At 48.9% G+C, this 14,829-nt stretch overlaps 1 protein-coding gene across 4 annotated transcripts in view; it reads right to left on the bottom strand.

Moving 5' to 3' along the window:
- Nucleotides 1-14,829, bottom strand: part of MCC (MCC regulator of WNT signaling pathway) — a 371,860-nt gene that overhangs the window by 22,327 nt on the left and 334,704 nt on the right. For all 4 annotated transcript variants that reach the window (XM_006192560.2, XM_032476494.1, XM_032476495.1 and 1 more), the window contains 2 exons: nucleotides 5,438-5,672; nucleotides 1,679-1,885 (listed from right to left, as the gene is read on the bottom strand). In XM_006192560.2, the coding sequence (XP_006192622.2) occupies nucleotides 1,679-1,885; nucleotides 5,438-5,672 (442 nt within the window). The remainder of the gene's footprint in view (nucleotides 1-1,678; nucleotides 1,886-5,437; nucleotides 5,673-14,829) is intronic.

The following is a 14,829-nucleotide window of genomic DNA, read 5'->3' as shown; positions in this document are numbered from 1 at the left end:
CACTGTCCCAAAGTGACTGCTAACAGACTCAGAAGGCTGTACGGAGGCTCTGAGCTGCTGGCACATGCCCGAGCCCCAAAGACTCCCACGTGAAACAGCACTGCAGAGGCCTCTGGCCACCCCGACCCGACTTCCCAGGCACCGGGCATGTGGTTTCGGGGTGCACCTGCACCGTGACCTTTCCAAAACCCAGACTGTGTCACGTCACCGCCTGCCAAAACCCCTCAGCGACTCCTCCCCATCCTTGGGAGGGCACAGCCGGCTCCCTCTCCGGGCAGTGTATCAGTTCCTCCTCCCTCGGGTCTCTGCCCATGCCGGTCCATCAGCCTAGGGTGAACTTTCTTGTCTTCGCTGTCCTCTTCATTGGGCTAGCTCCCACTCTCCACTAGGTCTCAGTTCAGGAAACCTGTCCCTAATTCTCCAAATCTGGATTTTGGGTCTGGCCTGCAACTTCCCTTGCACTAGGCATTGATCCTTGCTCAGGACACTGTGTCCCAGTGTTAGGATCACCTGTTTGCCCATCAGCATCTCCTGCTGGTATCTAACTCCTGGACCTGCCTCCAGCATCTGGCCTGGACCAAATCCCATCATCATATGGAAAGATGACTAGAAAGCAGCTGGGGTCTCGGGAGGGCGGCCCAGCCAGGTGCCATGGCCATGGACTTCCGTGGCACCCTACTAGGTGAGAGGCGGGCAAATGGTAGCTGTGGCCTCTGTAGAACATGCATCACAGTCCTTAGCTGTTTAGGGAGTGACCATTCACTGCCACCCAGCATTGGCAAGTTGCTTTCTTTGCACGACGCTCAGGGTGGAGACACTCCTGCACTCAGGCTGTGAGGAGCCACTCATTAGACCAGCAAGTCAGTGCATGGCCACAAGTCCTGGGCCTGACAAAATGGGGTCAGGAGGAGCTAGAGTTTATTAGAAACAGCAAATCTGAAGCACAGAATCCCAGCACCCTGGGACAAGGGATATCTTTAGGGTCCAGAGTATTTTTTTTCTCCAGTGCTGGACTCATTCTGAGATAGAGGATGATGGAAATGAGCTTGGATTCTAGAAAAAAAGGCTTGTGGGCTAATGAAGGTGTGAGTTTGCAGGACGCTCTCACCGAGAGCCCGCTCCCTGTGAGTCCCTGTGGGTGGAGCAGGGCTTGCTTTCTTCCTCCGCTTCCGGCTTCCTCGGGGAAGTCGAGGCAAAACAGAGAGGAGGGGGGCCCATTAGCCATACGGGTTAAATCCTGATTCTGCCTCTTACTGCTGCGAGACCCCCTCGTTTCTTTTAAACTTTATTTTCCTCATGTAAATGAGGATAACTCTTCTTTCCTCAGAGTTGTGAGACTTCAGGGAGATAATGAATGCAACCATCAGTTCAGGAGTGATAAACAAATGATGTCACCGTGTGACGCGAGAGGAGGGAAAACCAGAATCAGACTCCTGGGCCGCTGCCCAGATCACTGCCCTGAAGACTGTGGTCCGTGAAAATGCTTTAACTGTTACATAAAGTGAGATAAAAAACAAATGTGGATTGGATTTCTCTGCACCCAAAATGGCACACTCTTTCAGATTTCTGGAATGGATTGCAGTTCCTACATGAATAAGGAAACCGAGTCAGAAGGGCAGTGAGGAGCCTGGCGGCCCCGGGCAGGAAGCAAGGCCCGAGCCGGAGCCCCCGCCCCTACCTTGCCGGACTTGTCCTTGCCGCCACTGCTGGTGGAGCTGAGGGACCGTGTGCGCTGCTCCTTCTGCTCCTCCACCTCGGACTTCAGGTGCTCGATGTGCACCAGGTAGGCCTGCTCCTGGGCCTCCCGCGTGCTCAGCTTCAGCTCCAGGGCCTTCTTCTCTTTCTCCAGGAGGTAGAGCTGGGCCTTGAGCTCGGCCATTTCCTCCTGCGAAGCACAGAGCGCATGAGGTGCCCGCAGTGAGAGCAGGGCTGGGCCGGGAAAGGGGGTGCGCGGCGACAACCCACGGCCTGGCGGGAGCTGTCACTTTGCAGCTGGGGAGACGATGATGGGGAGGAGACCAGATGGCTGTCTCCACGCAACTGGAGGACTGACTTGTGCACCAAGCCATGTGCTCGTCACCATGGACCAGAACTGGGGTAACTGGGTAGAAGGTACAGGCGAGCGGCCATTGGCTCACTATCAGGAAAACCTTTCTAACAACCCGCCTCTGCTTCCCCAGTGGTCGCACCTGCCTTGCTGGAAGCCAGTTTAGTTTTCTGACCCACAAAGGCTAAGCTTCATCAAAGGGGTGGTCAAAGAGGTCATTCATACAAGCCTGGGTCTGACTAGGTCCCTTCCAATCCCCGTTTGCTTTTCCATTTTCCGCGACACCAATGCCCATATTTAATCACCCCCGATGGCAGTCTGGGGCCCTGCAGCTGTGCCAGAAATGATACTGCCCCCCGCTCTTGTCTCCTTTAGGGCCCCAGATGAATCATTAGCAACAGGGCCCTTGACAGGTGACTCCTCACCAGGTCACTTCTTGAAGTGCCTCAAGAGAACTCAAATCAGAGTTGGCTGTGGAGAAAAAGTGACTCCACCGTGGGACAGTGCTGTCCTGGGACCAGAAACCAGATGGCAGTGGTAACCACCAGCATTTATTTAGCACGTAACAGGATTTTAAATGTTTACACAAAGTAACTCATTTAACCCTCCTGACCAGAAACAGGCATTACAAGTCCCTCCATTCCAGGACGGGAAACTGAGGCACACAAAAGTGAAACCTACCTGCTTAGCTCAGCCCACGGTTACTGGGTGAACTGTGAACCCAGGACATCTGGCTTGGAGCCCGTGTAACCACTAAGCCCCCTTCCAAGGCGAGCCTGTGCACTATGCTTGTCCCTCACCTCTGCCGGAGGGTGAGTCCACTCCCTCATGACCACCAGGTCAGTCTCCCCAGGTATCTCTATGATCTTCCTCAAAAGGAGCCTTTACAACACCAACTCACTGCCTTGACAGGGATTCACCCAGGTCACCGACTCTGGTCACCCCCGGAGTGACCCTTCTCTGAGGTAACAAGCCAGGCCCGGGGAGGAGATGTTCTGTTCCCAATGTGGGGAAATACCTGAAGGGCACCCGCCGTGGCTAGTAATACTCAGGGAGGGGGCGTGGGCCACAGAGAAGGCGACGTGCTGAGCAACTGCTCAAAAAAAGACGCCAAACCTTTCCTGATGACATAAAGCCAGGATGGAAGGTGTTTCCATACACTGGACTTTCTCATCCTTGGCCATTAGATGCAGGATTCTGAAGGATCTGGCAGCACTGCAGACTGAGCTAATGGGGACAGTCACACCCAGAACAAACATACAAATGCAAGCTTGAGAGAAGGAAAGATGAGATCGAGGGAGCCAGAAATGAAGCAGGAACTCTGCCCGCGAGGGAAGGCGGCAGATGGGTGGGGAGGCCCCAGACCTGGGCTTTCGGCAGCCAAGCAAGAGCAGGGCAGAGGGCCAGGGCCGAGACCCCTGTAGGAGTGGGACTCTCCACGTACCACCGAGAGAGGGCACGAGAAGACTTCCTTTCTGGAGGAGTGGCAAGGAAACGTGTCATCACTCAGGCTTTGGGTGAGAGAATTAAAAAGAGCCTCACTTGAGGAATCAGACAACAAACTCGAGTCTTCTGTAGACGTGGAACAATTCCTAAGCCAACATGGTAACAAGAACTAGTCCTAAATCTCTGAAAACCACAGGTCCACACAGATCTAAGCTCACAACCACTCTACAGGGACATCTCCAACCCAGGACCCACAGGGCCCCCTGCAAGACACAATCTCCACCGAGGATGGACCAGAACCTCCATTCTCCCCCTACCCCACACACACACACGGGAAAGGACATGAGTCATGCTGAGGCAGAATCAGCATTTACAAGAACCAGAATTAACAAGGGGAAAAACAGACAATATTTAAAACAATTAAAGACAAAAGGAAGAGCAGGCATAATGAGAGGGTTAAAAGAGGGTTCAAAAAAGAAGAGTGGGTTTGAAAAGGAACCAAGTGGGTCATCTGGAGATCAAAGGTGTTTCCTAAAGATCAAGTACAAGTTAAAAAAACAAAAAACAAAAAACCCCCGAAAACTTGAGTTTCTCAGCAGTCGTATCCTAGAACAAAACGGCGAAATCCAACGCAATCTACTGCCAGTGGATTTGCTGTGGGTGAGCACACGCCCCTGAATGCACTGCTAGGGACAGTCAGGGAAGGGAGGTGATGCTGCTGTTTGTTCTTCAAAAACTGCCAGGGAGGGAACCACACCAGAGCCTGCAGGCTGCCCCGGGGCATGATGTTATGAGTTATTTCCCTCACAGCCTTTTCTTTTTGCAGGAAAGGTAATTTAGGTCTATTTTTTAATTCATTATTTTAAATTTTATTTATTTATTTTTTAATGGAAGTCCTGGGAACTGAGCCTAGGACCTCATGTAAGCTAAGCACACACTCTACCATGGAGCTATACCCTCCCTCACTTCACAGCTTTTTGTAATTTCTACTTTTCAGAAAATTTCTATGATGTGTACATATTTTATTTGTAAGGAACAAAGAGACAATGAGAGCTTTTCATGCACCAAAAGTATCTTTCCTGGACAAAATAATACTGAATTTATCACACAATAAATTGGTTGAATATGAAAAGGAAATCCGTAGTCTTTGGCCAAAGGAAACGTAACATTTGGAAGAAATAATGGAAGGGCAGCTTCAGAGCTCATGCTGCAGGGTGCAAAGGCCCACAGAGAAGGGAAAGCGGCACGGCGATTAGGAACTCAACGCCCGGCTCAGGGGCAGTGAGGGAGAACCAGGTAACACCGCGTAAGGACCCCCGCGGGAGTGAAGTCAGGGTCTGAGCTGAGAGGGTGGGACCAAGATCTGACCTGAATCTGCTGCCCCTGCCCACACTCTTCCCAGGCGTCACCTAGACTCCGGCTCGAGTAGCCACTGAGGGCAGGGACCTGCTGACCAAGTCGCCCTGAGGTGTCACGGATACTCCAGGTGGCACAAAAGGCACCAGGGTGTCTGGAAACCAGGGCTCTTGTCCGGATTCCGCGACTGGCCTTGTCCTGTCCTCCCCTGCTGCATGTTAACAGCATCCACCTGGGAAGCCCACGCAAGCATTCCGGAGATCAGGGGTCCTTTCACACGGACAGAGAGGCTGCTCCACCCTGCAGAGGTCTGCTCTGAGGAGAGGTGGTCCATCCTGGCCTAGCCCACCCTGAGGCGTTCTCCAGAGTTCAACCCATCTCTCCAGGAACACATCCAGCCCAAGTGACACCCAGACAGATTGAAACCATCCCTGTTGACACATGAGGCTCTGGCTGTCCTCTAGGGAGAGGTGCCCGACTGAACACCGAGGGCCCGACTCACTTTCGGGGCCTTTTTATATTTCATCCTGGTGACAGGAGTGACTGGGATCAGGGTTTGCACACAGGCCCCTCCCCCTCCCCCGATACCTTCATGGCCATCAGCTCCTGCATCAGCACTGCATTTTCCAGATCCAGCCGCTGGCTGTCTCCCCGGGGCTTGACGTCGTAGCTGAGAGGATCGATGTGGATGCTTTCCAGCTCCAGCATGGTCAGCTTAACCGCGGCCCTGTCATTCTTGAGCTGCTGGATGTAATCCTTCAGCCTCTGCTCATCTTCTTTAGTGAACTCTGTGTCACAGCTGCTGGCCGTGGAGCTGGTGGTGCTGGGAAGCAGAGAAAACCCACCACATCTCCAGTCATTGCTAACAAGTCTTTTTTCCCTCAGTCTTCTCCATACCCCTCCTTTCCCCTGGCATTTAGATGGTAATCCAAAAAAAAACCCCCCAAAATGCAAAAAAAAACCCATTCTTCATGGCATAGTAAACTGATATCACCTTCTAAGAAAGAAATGAATATGAAGAATAACAGAAGTGTTTATATACTTTAACACAATGTGTGGACCCTAGAAATGAATGCAAAGGAAATAATTTCATTGAAGCAACAAGATACATATGTACAAAGATGTTTCACGGAATATAAGGTTTAGTGATGGTTAACTTCAGATGTCAGCTGGGTTAGGCTATGGTGGTCAGCTGCTTGGCCAAACATCCATGTTAGATATTGTTGTGAAGGTTTTTTTTTTTACATGTCATTGACATTTAAACAAACAGACTTTGAGTAAAGCAGATTACCCGCCATAATGGACAGGTCTCATCCATAAAGGTGGGTCTCATCCAATCAGTTGAGGCCTTAAGAGACTGAAATCCCCCAAGAAAGAAGAAATTTTGCCTCCAGACTGCCATTGAATTCAAGACTGCAACATTAACTCTTGCTGAGGTCTCCAGCCTGCCTGCCCTGTAGATTGAGGACTCCAGCCTCCATAATCCAATGAGCCAATTCATTAAAATCAATAAGCCAATCAACCAGCTTTTCCACACATACACACACACACACCCCCCCAAACACCCCTGCTGGTTCTGTTTCTCTGGGGAACCCTAAAACAGAGGCGCTGCCTTTACCTGGGACCTGAGAAATGTATACACTTTGTAGATTAAGAGGTAGCACAACTCAAATTCTCTGTGCCTATTTCCTCATCTTTAAAATGAAGGTCATACAGTACATGCTTCCTAGTTGTGGTGAAGGTTAAATGAGATAAAATCAAAATGTCTGAAACAGTGCCCAGCACAAAGCAAGTATTCAATAAGCAGAGCTATCACTCATTTGTTTAAGAAATATTAGAGTGCCTACTATGGGTCACTTTTCCAGGCCCTAGAAAAATCTCAGCCTTCATGGAACTCATATTCTAACAGGGGAGACAAACAAGTAAAATAGATGGCATCTCAGGCAATGAGTCACACCAGGGAGAGAAATGATGCAGTTGTGGGGAGCACAGAGATGGGATGGGGTGATTCTTCCAAACAGAATTGTAGGGAAGGCCTCCCTGATAGACTTACGTTTGACTAGACTTAAAGGAGGCGAGAGAGGGAGCTATGTGGAAATGTGGAGGAAGAGTGGGATCTGTTAGTATCCCCAAACAGAGGACACAGCAAATGCAAAGGCCCCGAGGCAGCGAGGTTGGCTGGCCACCAAGAATGAGACTGTGACTGAATTAGAGTCTGCTAGGGGAGAAGTCAAGGAAGGGTGTGTGTTGGGGGTGGGCAGGGTGTCAGGCTACACAGAGTATCAGAAAGGTGGTGTTTGTTTTTTTTTTTTCTACAATTAGAATTAGAAGCCACTGGAGGGTTTATAATAGAGGAGTGACACGATGTACCTTACATTTTAGCAGGATCTCTCTGGCCGCTGTACTGAGGAGAGATGCAGAAAGGCCAGAACAGAGGGAGGGAGGCTTTTTGGGGGCCATTACAACAATCTTGGGAGAGATGGTAGAAGCTGGGAAGGCAGGAAGGAGGTCAAAAAATTATGAATCATCAGGGTTTGTGCTCTGAAGCTGTATTTTAAAAAGGACAAGATGGGAGAAGCAACAACACCCTCCAGATGGAACACTTCAGGGGCAACTGCATAAAGAAACAAAGGAGCTCAAGAGAAGCATCAAAGAGCAAACAGTACCACCAGCAGAGGGCACTGGGGAGCCAGCAGGGCGTCTGAGGATGACAGCTGCCCAACAAGGACTCAGCCTAGGGAGAACACGGGGTCCCTCCCTCAGCATCTCAGCGTTCTTCAACAAAGACCTGCTTGCTAACAGTTTGGCGGCAGGCATGCCTCGTACAAAACCATTCAACAGGACTCAGAGCTGGCCTTCATGGATTGCCAACACAACATGGAGTGACAGATGTCCAATGTCCCACACAGAAGCAACAAAGTCAGAGGGAACTGAAGTGGTGGCACTGCTCATGGAGCATTCCACAGGGCTGAGTGTGCGCTCCCAGGCGTGGTGTGTTTAGACAGTGCGGTGCTGGGAACTAGCAACACTTCCCTTCCCGTGAGTTGGGAGGAGGCTTCAGGTAGGAAATCCATCAACAGAGGTTCACTTTACAACTTGAGTCCTTCTTTTCATTAAAAATCATTTTGGAAAATTTTGAACACACGGAAAACAGAGATAAACCAACACCTGGGTGACCTTTTTGTCACATTTTCTTTGAAATGCTTTCTTTAGAAATACAACATTCATGCTTGAGGCACCCTTTGTTTCCTGTCACTCAAAAAATTTCAAAAGTTAAAGGGCACTAGAAGCTAGAGTTCTCTTATTATTCTGCAGACCCTGAAAGGATACTATGTTGGCAGATTTTCCATTGAGCAGGACTGGTGTCCCTTGGTGGCTATCAAAGAGTAGTCACAGGACTGGCCATGGCAGCACCCCCTGGGAACCTTTTAGGAATGCATGTTCCCAGGCCCCACCCCCAGTCCTAGAGTTGAGAGCTCTGGGAGTAAGGCCCAGCTGTCAGTTTCAATGCACCCTCCCACTGATTCTGAGGCCCAGCCGGGGTCTGACAACCACTAGTCTACGCCACAGGATAAGTGGGCATTTGCCAAGCAGCCTGGAAGGTAATGGGACCCTATCCCAAATTTTCTAGGGAGAGGCCACTATGTTCCTGGGCTGATTTGCTGGGTCCCAGCGATTATGAGCAGGCAGACCTGAACAATGTCCCTCCTCTGCCACTGCCTGGCTTTTTGCCCAAAGCAAACTGCCCAGCCTTTCCAGGCTGTGATACAGTGGGGATACTAACAGATCCCATGTCACCTGGTTGTACAAAGGAGACCAAAGCCCCTACACAGCATCTGCTCTGGAGGAGGGGGAGGGACAGCTGTGCCAGTGGCCCCGCCGCATACAACACCAGACTCAGGGCCCCTCTAGGGACGTGGCCGCCTGGCAGGCCCTGCATGTGAAAGAGAGGCAAAGCAGCAAGTGCCTGGCCAGACCTGACCTCCCACCAGAGCTGTCTGGGGGACACGAACGAGGGTGGGCAGACGCTGCCAAGCTTCGGGGTGTCCTGGAGCCCTCCAGGGCCTGGGGCTTGATCCCTGGCCAGGTGGGGAAGGATTTTGTTTCACCATCCCTGCTGTGGAGATAGTTTTAAGAAAGGCAGAAAAAGGAAAAAGATCAAAAGATCTTCCTCCACTGATTCTACCCCTGTGGGAAGCTCCGGGCTGTAAAATGCTCTTCCAGGGGAAAGTTTAATTTCAAGATAAGCACCTCCATCTGGAAACCCCTCTGCTTCTCTCTCTGCCTTCCAGGCCACCAGCGGGGACCAGATCAGGCGAAGTTCATTACAACTCTGCTTTGGGCTCTGACATTCCACTGCGGAATGCGATTTTGACAATGGGAAAAGGTGAGGAAGTGGGGCCTTTTCAGTGGCCTCCTGCAGGCAAAGGAGCTGCCACTCACTCATTCTCCCATGGCCTGCTGCCAGGGGCTGGGCAAGGGTTAAGTCACCCATTAACTCTCCTGACTTGGAATGCAGGGTGAGCTCAGTTGTCCAGGGGGAAGGATGGCAGGGAGGGCTGCAGAGGCAGCAAACCTCAGCCCGTCCTGGTGGAGCCACACATTTTGGTGTTTTTCTCCGTTTTTTTTTTTTTCTTGTTTTTTTGAGGAGCTGGGTCAGGGCCCTGCGTGCTGGCTCTGCTCTGCGGGTTGAGGGAGGGAGCTGGGACTCACCCCTCTTCTGCCTGCCCTGGTCACAGTGGGCTGGATGCACTTTCTCCAAGCAGCCGTCCATTTCAAAGGTTCCCTCTTCTGTTCCTCTCTACCAGGTCCCCACCTTATCCTCAAGACAACTCCCATCCTGCTTTTTAGAAGAAAAGCCCACTTTTCTTCAGTTTCCTCATCTTGCCTTGGAAGAAAGTGAAAAGAACATTTCATTTCTTTTGCCTTGGAAACCAGGGATGGATTTTTCCTGAAGTTTTAATCAGTGTCTTACCCGGCTCCAGTTGATATCTTATTTCCACCAAGGTGCAGCTATTTTTTTTAGAAGGAAAGTACCACCAGGGGGCCTTCACTTTGCTGAGCATTTTAAATTTCTTTGAAGGAAGGGGAAGGGGCAGGTGACATGTGGCCCCACTCCTGCCTTGTCAGCTGCCTGTATCTTTCAGTATTGTGCTGGGTAACTCCCACCCCCTCTTTTTTTTTTTTTTCCTTCAAATTCTTTGTTGCAAAGAACTAAAACCACTAACACAATCCAAATCTCTTAGGTCTGTATGCTCTCAAATGACGATCAGGATTCTCTAGGAGAAATGATTCAGTGAAGAAAACTTATTTAACAAAATACAGTTGACTGTTGAACACTATGAGTTTGAACTTATATGCGGATTTGTAAAAATAAATATAGTACTGTGTTTATGCCGGGAGGTTAGGGGAAGCCATGGTGGGTCCTGGAACGAATCCCCTGTGGATACCCATAGGATGACTGCACAGGCAAGGGAAGTCTGCTGCCACACAACTGAAGTCCTCAAAATCTGCCTGCTTCCAGAAAGCTCCTAAGAATTTAGCTGACAGTGGAAGGGAAACTGAGAGAGAGATTTAGAAGACAGAGTCCAACTCTGTCGCTGTTCATAAGGTGCCGTCATAATGCTGCTGGAAAACAGGCATCTCTAAAACAATACGAACCTATTCCTGAGTCGGTGGCTGATAACACACCGGATAAACACCATCCAGACCTGACACTTACACTGTTGCTCACAATTTCTCTGGCATCAGAAAAATTAAACATTTTATAGTCGGTACTCCGTATCTATGAATTCCACATCTGTGGATTCAAACAGCTGCAGATGGAAAACTTTTGGGAAAAAAATCCAGAAGGTTCCAAAAACAAAACTTGACTTTGCCATGTGCTGGCAACTATTTTCACAGTATTTACATTGTATTTAGAACTATTTACACATCATTTACATTATATGAGATATTATAAGAAACCTAGAGATGATTTAAAATATATGAGAGGATGTTTACAGGCCATATAATGCAACTACTATAATGTTTTATATAAGGGACTTGAGCATCTTTGGATTTTGGAATCCACAAGGATCCTAGAACCAACCCCCATGGATACCGAGGGATGACTGTAAATCATTTGCAACATTGCTAATAATTAAGAAGTACAAAGTAAAATATTAAGGGTATTTTTTTTGGCTAGAGATTCGGCAAATTAAAAAAAAATGTACCCTACCCAATGTTAGCGAGGGTGTGGAGGAAGAGGCCCTCACACTGGCTGAATCATGTACAGAGGGCTATTTGACATTTGAAGCATTAGTCATTAAACAAAAATTTTTTAATAGAGTTCATTCTTTGAACTTTTTTAGGGGGAGGGGATAGTTAGGTTCATTTGTTTATTTATCAGATGGAGGTACTGGGGATTGAGCCCAGGACCTTGTGCACACTAAGCATGTGCTTTACCTCTGAGCTGTACCTTCCCCATTTTGAAGCATGAGTCATTTTTGAGCCAGCAAATTCTACTTCTCAGAACTGGTCTCATAGAAATCACACAAGGGGGACAGGTATAAGGACAAAGATGGTGACTGCAGCAGGGTTCAAGTAGCAAAAAACTGGAAATTAACATCCAACAACAGGAAGGTGTTTAAATACATGATGGACTGCTATCCAGTGGACGACTGGGTGCTACTGAAAAGAATGACACCCACAGAAAGACGTCTGAAAATATAATACTAAGGGGAAAAAGCAAGTTTCAAGAGCGTCCACATAACAGGAACCTAGCTGGATTAAAATCAGATGGGGTCACATTTTCAAAGATGCCATGTTCTGGTCTGCTGACTACACACCTTCCCGTTTCTTCTGGGACTGACTCCTTCTCTTCACCTGTGGCTCCCGTGGGAACTGCCATGGCTGAAGATGACCAGGAGGGCACCTGAGCCCAGCCAGGCAAGATGTCCTTTCCCAGGATTTTCTTACTTGACACCTTGTGCACTAAAGGAGGAGGTGTGCTGGTTTCTGTCACCTGGGGAGTCTGCCTGCGGCAAGGAGGAGGTGAAGCCGTGTGTGGGGGCGGCACAGGCTGGATGCGGACTGGCTTGAGCACCATGCTGCCACGTGCGGGACTGTGTCTGAGCTGGACTCTAGAAATGACTAACACTTCTAAGCCTTAATCTCAAGGGCTTTGGATGGACTCCCCTGTTACTTGGATGGGGAAAAGCACCCCTCTTTTTCAGAGGGAAGGAAAGATGACTATTAAAACATCCAGACCTAGTAGTCTGAGTCTCATCCCCTGAAGCTTGCTGATGGTGGTGGCACATGCCCATCCTAACTGGATGGCTGTTTCAATCCCATTCACCCTCTCAATGGACAGGATTCCACTGTCCTCAAACTTTCTTTCCACTCCAGTGAAACTTAATCAAGACTGGCTTAGAGGGTGAGGGCTGGGCACTTGGGAGCTCCCTGACTCTCCACTCCAATGTGGGGGGGTGTGCCGCTGTGTGAGTGGGCAGCCAAGTGGGACCCTGGCTCCCCGGAGGTTCCCAGAGGCTCACTCACTGCAAGGGTACAGTCACCCGTCTCACAGGACTCACCCCGACCCCCACCCAATGGCAGGACACAAGGGACTCAATCCCTAGCTCTATGAGGGGAGACCTGCTGTGGCTTATTCTGTCTGGGCCCACGTCCTTTTACAGGTTTAGATGAATGCTTCCACTGAATGACCTAAAATCGTGATGCTTGACAAAAAGGGCGCACTTGATGAAGAATTCCTATATCCCATTTCTCAACAATTCAGTCCATTTGCCTCTTTGTTGTGATACGTTGATAAAGCTATCCAGGCAACCCATACTGCCTCGTTACTCTGTCCATTATGACAATTACACTTTCAGATAAAGTCACAGCCATGTTTCTCAAAAAACTGAAATCTTTCAAAAATGAAACAGCAGCATCCCTGGGCTCCTGACTACAGAGTCAATTGAGGGACTGGCTACCATTTTTATTCTCTATGCTGCTAACTACCCCTCTCCCGCTCCGTTGCAGAACCAGGACCCTCTTGTTATCAGGAGCTGCCCTGTGCTTCCAGGAAGGTGCCTGGGGCCTGGTACTCAGCATTCCTCTCCTGAGAGCTGGGCCAGCGCTGGCTGATGCTCTGATCAGAATTCTCTACGCCAGTGGGCTACAGGGGGCGGGGAGGGGATATACAGAGCCACAGGAAGCTCCAGCTCAGAAAGCTTCTTGTCTTTGCTTCTCCCATAATCTGGACAGGGAGGATGTTTAAGTGCCATGGTAAAAATTTACAAACAAAATTATTATAATTACGAAAGTGTCCGGTGGTTTGGGACTATTTTCTGAGCCACAATGAACATAAGTAGTCTAGTTGTATCAGGTCCTAAGAATGCATGTTGCCACATGAATGCCTGCTGTGTGATTCCTTTGTACCCTCTCTGAGCTGCTCTGATTTGTGTGGGAGTGTACAAGGGACTTTTTAAGGAGAACTGAATGAAGTCTGAGCTAAAGGCCTCTGTACTTTGATGAGAAGATCCATTTAAGACTGAATTTCGTTCAAGGGCCATCCTTTAGTGAGGTCATCCTTGAAAACAGAAACTATGTTCTGAATTTATCTCAACTTACAGAAAATACATTATCTAAAATAAAGTTCCTCTAAAAAGGCTGTCTCAAAATGAAGACTCATCTGTATATTAAAATACTTCTAAGAAGTCTTCACAATCAGGGTCTCCACTAACAGCTGGTGAGAAAATGTTCCCACTCCTGACTGACTCTAAGTTTGCCTCTGATTCAGACCCAACACAACACAGTTATTTCTGGGGCGGGGAAGGTGTGAGCAAACCCTCTTTAACGTACACCTGAAAAGCTACCGCAACAGCATATAAGTCCTGTCAACCCAACTCTTCTGCTCATGAATTCAACAGAACAGTATCACTGACAACATGAGAGCTACGTTTCCATTCTACATGAACCTGGACGTGACCGATCATACACACCTGGAAAAGTCATTAAGAAGAGCATCTGCTTTCCATGTTTAAACAGAAAGAGCTGGTTTTAAGAAAAAAGTAGATGATAAATCGCGCCTCACTGAATAAGACAATCCTTGCTGGAATCAAAAGGAAGTAAGTCCCTGGAGTTTGTGGGCACCATGTAACTGCGTTACCAGGAAGGTCCTCTCTTCTGAGGCACCAGGTGTGGGACAGGTAAATGGATGCAGATGGCTGGGTCCCACCAGCAGGAAAGACAGATGGGACCATTACGTTTCTCTCAAGTACCAAAAACATCAGTATTTCTCCTTTTGCTCTTGGAATTCAATCTACCCTCATGTGGCTTTGGTCCCTTGACTTGTAAGCGGACACTGTTTTCTTTCTCATGAGATCCAGCCTGGAGTAGCGATAAGAATAATAAGCGTGCTGCTGAAGGCCTGGGCTCGAGTCCTGACTTCTCTCCCTTCTATCAGCCACGTGACTTTATTTAGGTAAGTCACTCACACATCTCTGAGCCAAGGTTTTCCTGCCTGTAAAAATGGGGTAAGTTACCCTTTCTGTCTTTTATAGGATGTAAGAATCTCTAATAAAGTGCTTTGTAGACTGAGAATTGGGACATAAAGGGAGGGCATTCGTGTTTTTAGGGGCTTCGGGGGCAAGAAATGAGAAGATCATAAGGTCTCATTCTGACCCTCCACCCACATCCAAAAGAACCCAACAGTTTCAGCAAATTCAGCTCAGCAAAGTGTTCACCACCTTCCTCCCCATCTTCTTCAAGTACCCACTTCAGGTTTTTAGATTCACAGATACTGAACCTGAGCCCAGGTTCACCATTAAGTGCCTGCTAAGCATGTGCTATGATTAAGGTATCACTCTACAAGGCAAAGAGATGGGAAAAGAGAAGGCTGTTGCCCGAGGACAGCTTACAAAGGACAGAAGCGCACGAGGAGGGAGAGAAATGGGATGCAGCGGTCTGGGTCTTGGGCGCTTAAGGGCCACTTGCAG

The sequence above is a fragment of the Camelus ferus genome, chromosome 3 (assembly GCF_009834535.1).
Source record: "Camelus ferus isolate YT-003-E chromosome 3, BCGSAC_Cfer_1.0, whole genome shotgun sequence".
Taxonomy (NCBI): Eukaryota; Metazoa; Chordata; class Mammalia; order Artiodactyla; family Camelidae; genus Camelus; species Camelus ferus.
The sequence above is the reverse complement of the archived record's forward strand: the minus strand, read 5'-3'. Positions and strand labels throughout refer to the sequence as shown.